This window comes from Berghia stephanieae, chromosome 13, assembly GCF_034508935.2.
Source record: "Berghia stephanieae isolate SIO BIC M18660-M18661 chromosome 13, UCSD_Bste_1.3, whole genome shotgun sequence".
Classification (NCBI taxonomy): Eukaryota; Metazoa; Mollusca; class Gastropoda; order Nudibranchia; family Aeolidiidae; genus Berghia; species Berghia stephanieae.
In genome coordinates this window covers 40,459,748-40,464,747 of record NC_088372.1, presented here as the reverse complement: position 1 = coordinate 40,464,747, position 5,000 = coordinate 40,459,748, and the positions used below count along the sequence as shown (strand labels likewise).

Here is a 5,000-nt window from a genome sequence, read left to right as displayed (position 1 = left end):
GAGAAGGCCCACGATGGAACGAGCCAACGAGAAAGGAAAAGATTCACCTAATTCTAAGGGTGAAATAAGCGTTGACGAATTAGATGGAATGCCTAAGGGAATAATGCCACCTAGATATAGCGCAATTGTTGGTGGCGTGGAGCGTGAATATCAGAACCTTGCTACAGCAGCTAACAAGGCAAAAGAGTTTGGCTTGGAAATGGCGTGTACGATTACTGACGAAAGTATCAACAGGGACAGAGACGCATGCATTCAAATGCTGAAGACGACGAAGAAAATCGGGACCTACTTGATTCGGAAATCGAGGACAGAAAACTACAAAGTGTTGTCGGTCTTAGTCGAAGAGGACCAAGTCAAAGAGTTTCAAATTGCAGAAGAGTTCGGATTACACCATCTACAAGGCGACAAGACTCACGAATTCCCCACGTTATCGTCGCTCCTGGCGTATTACTCTCACCACAGGCCTGTGCCGAATTTCGGGGGATTTCTGGGTTGGGGTATTCATGAATGTGGTGATGGTTCTGAGGAGACCTATGAGGAACCTGTCAAGTGGTGATGATGATGATGGTGATGATGATGTATAATGATGATGATGGTGATGATGATGTATAATGATGATGATGATGATGGTGATGATGATGTATAATGATGATGATGGTGATGATGATGTATAATGATGATGATGATGATGGTGATGATGATGGTGATGGTGATGATGATGTATAATGATGATGATGATGATGGTGATGATGATGTATAATGATGATGATGGTAGTTTCATGGTCGATGGGTGCGGTAGGGAAAGACTGTTCTGATTAAATTTGAACAAAAACTGATTTCAAAAGACCCAAATCTACAGAAGATAAAAGCTTTCACCGAAAAGCCTCAACTGTGCATTTTCTACCAATAGCGTAAACGGTGTTTCCGGTCTGACCATGATTGATAATGACATTGACATTCAACTTGTCTTCTTGACTTTTCGCCAGTAAATCGAGGACCTTCATTGTTGTGTGTTTAATACCAAGGCACTTATGGATCTTCATTGTTGTGTGTTTAATACCAAGGACACTTATGGATGTTTATTGTTGTGTGTTTAATACCAAGGACACTTATGGATGTTTATTGTTGTGTGTTTAATACCAAGACACTTATGGATGTTTATTGTTGTGTGTTTAATACCATGGGCACTTATGGACCTTTATTGTTGTGTGTTTAATACCAAGGACACTTATGGATGTTTATTGTTGTGTGTTTAATACCCAGGACACTTATGGATGTTTATTGTTGTGTGTTTAATACCAAGGACACTTATGGATGTTTATTGTTGTGTGTTTAATACTAAGGACACTTATGGATGTTTATTGTTGTGTGTTTAATACCAAGGACAATTATTGATGTTTATTGTTGTGTGTTTAATACCCAGGACACTTATGCATGGTTAGACGTCCTGTGCAACCAGTATGGAGGAATTAGACTCGCACAAAAGGATGATTTATAGCTATGAAATATTATGCATTTTTTTCCGACTATGACACACAGAGTTTGTCGTCCTGTTTTTCTCCCTTTTCGTCGCCGCTGAGAGATTTAGTCGTTCATCGTGAGCAGAGAATGGAACGACTATGATAGACAGAGTTAGTCTTCTTGTCTTCATCACTCTTCGCCAATAGATAATGTGCATTTGGTTACGAAACTCACAACATTGCCATCCGGAAATATAACGGACCAACACAGAAAACTGTGTGTAACCTTAGACGTTTATAGTTTGGTTAATACATTTTAGTGAGAATTACTCATAAACAGGGATGGCAAAAAATAATAGCAAAGACCTGAGTGACGTCAATAGGCTTCAACAGTCATGACGTCACTTCCCTCGTAATGACGCATAGTAACTTAGTAACTGGTTCTAAACTATCGGAACAATGGCGGACGCCATTGTCTCCATCACCGCCCTTATGAAATACTTATCCGACGAGCATAAAAGTGTATCCAGAGGAGAATAACATTATCAATCCTATCATGATTTGACTTTTATACATTCTGATCAAATGACATGTGAAAAAGTTCTAGCCAGCAAGAAGACTAAAAAGTACCGATTTTCTTTGTTTAGAATCAAGCTGCTGGTTGCTGGGCGGACGTGACATCAGACTATTGAATCCTATTTCGTTCTATCTATACTGATAGATAAAGTGTTGTGTAAATGATGTGTTCTATGCCAAGGAAGTCTGTGATAGGCCTAGTTAATCCTTCAGTCTTTTAAGCCTCTCGTCGCTTCTAGATCATTCAGGCGTGCATTTGTTGTTTCAAAAAAACAACATCTTGCTTAAGACTTTGTTCATTTCCGAATTAATGTGTTAAAGTTGATGTAAAGCGCTTTGAGCACATCCGCCTGATGGGGTAGAGCGCTCAACAAATACAATGTATTTTTATTATTGTTAAGTGCCTTTTCTACCAATGAAATAATTGTGTTTTGTGGCTGGCACCAAGGTGCCTTTTCTACCAATGAAATAATTGTGTTTTGTGGCTGGCACCAAGGTGCCTTTTCTACCAATGAAATAATTGTGTTTTGTGGCTGGCACCAAGGTGCCTTTTCTACCAATGAAATAATTGTGTTTTGTGGCTGGCACCAAGGTGCCTTTTCTACCAATGAAATAATTGTGTTTTGTGACTGTGATAGAGTTAGTCATCATATCTTCATTGACATTCGACGCCATTACTTTGCTATTGACAAGACTAGACCAAGTCAGTCGTCTATTCTCCTTTGGTGCACTAAAGTGAGATTGATACTATTTGAATGTATAGCCACATTCTTGACCAAGATAGACAGACAGAGTCAGTCACTTCGTCTTCAGGGGCCGTTTTCATGAAGTAGTGCTTAATCTCTGACTTTAGTCAAAGACTTGAAAAAATCGGATTTCATGTGAGCTGACTAAGCAAGTCCGGGACTAAAATCACGGCACCTTTGTACTTAGTTTGGCCAAGTTATAGTCATTTGCCGAGGCAAGACTTCATGCTTTAGTATGAGTCTAGTTACTAGGAACGGCATAGCGTCAACAAGATAGCAGCTATTTTTAGATTAGGAAAGAAAATACGTCGGTTACGAATGGCAGAGGCAAAATGTGTCCTGTTGCTATTGACACTGGATTTAAAAAAACAATAAGATAAGTGCAGATTGTCAAAAGTACAAATTTTTGTGAGTAAAAACTTTTTAAAAACTGAATCTATCGGCTCGTGAGTTGAAACTGAAGGAAAAACTCCGAAATCAAAGGGTTTGCGTCAAAGAACAATCGGAACCAAAAAGATGATTAGAAAGTATAGTGGAGACAAAATCTAGTCCTCGTTCATGAAAACGGGCCCTGGACTTCTAAATAAAATAAAATGAGATTTATACCCTTATATATATAATTCTTTACACGTCAAATTTGTTGATATTTTTAATAATTGCTTAAGCGATTATATATACCCTACTTTGTGTAATTGGTTGGTGATTTTTGAATGGTCCAATTTGTAAGAAACAAGCCAGTGGATAGTCACTGTCTCTCCATTCACCTCTAGCACACTCTCTCTCTCTCTCTCTCTCTCTCTCTCTCTCTCTCTCTCTTTCTTTCTCTCTCTCTCTCTCTCTCTCTCTCTCTCTCTCTCTCTCTCTCTCTCCATGAATCTATACATCTTTCTATCAATCTATTTCATTAAGTTAATCTTCCAAAATCATCATTATTATACTCGACTACAGTATTTCTAATAAGAAATTAAGGAGCAGGCACTGGTGTAAGATAAAGATCTGAACAAGTGTGTATGAACTAGTGCCAGACAAAGTAAGAAAGATAAATACAAGAAAAAAAACATCCCAAAAAATCAGTCTAACTCGACTGGGAATCGCCCGCGAGGACGAGAGACGCATGCACACAACCAATATGACGTTCTCTCTCTAATAACTTTTCCGCCGGTGACGTCACAGACTATGGGTGACGTCCAATCAAGGGACGCTACTCTTCCGCTAATCTCATTCCCTATATAGGATGGGGGATGGGGCTTCGGAAGGGGGGGGGGGATACCTGTTTGTATTTTTTTTCAATGGGACTTTTGCCATTCAGTGCCAAGAACTTGTGGGCAAAGACTCCTTAACTAACTCTGGTCGATTACTTCGTTATCCTTTTGGGGAATTTTTACAGTTACGTCTTTGTCTTTTATTGATATCACTGTACAGGATTGGGGGCTGGGGTTTCGAGAGAGGGGGGGGGGTGAAACATTTTTTTCCAATTCGTGGTAGTAATTCGGGTTTATTCACTTCGCGTATTTGTAAACGACGTCTTCCATATTAATCGATATCAATTTTATCGATATAATATCAAACACAGTATTTCTATTTTTAGAATTTTAAAGTTTAAAAAATCATTCGTTTAAATAAATTTAAAAAATTTATTGGTCGATATATTTAGATTTCTGTTGTCATTTTTTTCAAAAACTCAATTTAGCAATGATACAAAGTTCTAACTTTCCACTGCCAACTGATTCATCAGCTCAGACGATTAGTCATCGGACTTCTGATCTGAACTACGTGGGTTCGAGCCCCGCCGCTGGTGACAATTATAATTTCATGTCAATTGTATAAAGTGTGGTTAATATATGCTCCTGTATTTTGGATTCATAATCATTAACAAATGAAATTGATGCATGTATATATGACAATAATAATGATGTATTAATATCGAGTATTGAATAAAAATCTAAGTTAAAGAGTTGAAAAATCGTTCTTTCCTTCTTTTCCCATACAAATACCATGCCCAAATCCTTCCTAATAATCTGATGGGGAGTGTGGAGTGAAAGAGAAATCAAAATTAAATGAACTAATTAAAGAATCGGGTAAAATAATGAATTGCAAACTGAAAATCGTTGAACAACAAACACGACATAAGAGATGTTGAGAGGAAAGCATTTGAAATTCTCAATGACAAGACACGTCCTTTAAAATATGAATTTACTCTCCCTGCCATCTGGCAGAC

General features: G+C 38.1%; 1 protein-coding gene across 1 annotated transcript in view; it reads left to right on the top strand.

Annotated features, from left to right (window-relative positions):
* The window catches only part of LOC144959156 (uncharacterized), a 6,767-nt gene extending 2,022 nt beyond the window's left edge, over positions 1–4,745 (top strand). Inside the window, exons 2-3 of the mRNA XM_078891673.1 lie at positions 1–595; positions 776–4,745. The exon at positions 1–595 is cut by the window's left edge and continues 760 nt beyond it. Coding sequence (XP_078747799.1) covers positions 1–556 — 556 coding nt within the window. The 3' untranslated portion in view covers positions 557–595; positions 776–4,745. The remainder of the gene's footprint in view (positions 596–775) is intronic.
* The last annotated feature ends 255 nt before the right edge of the window (positions 4,746–5,000 follow it).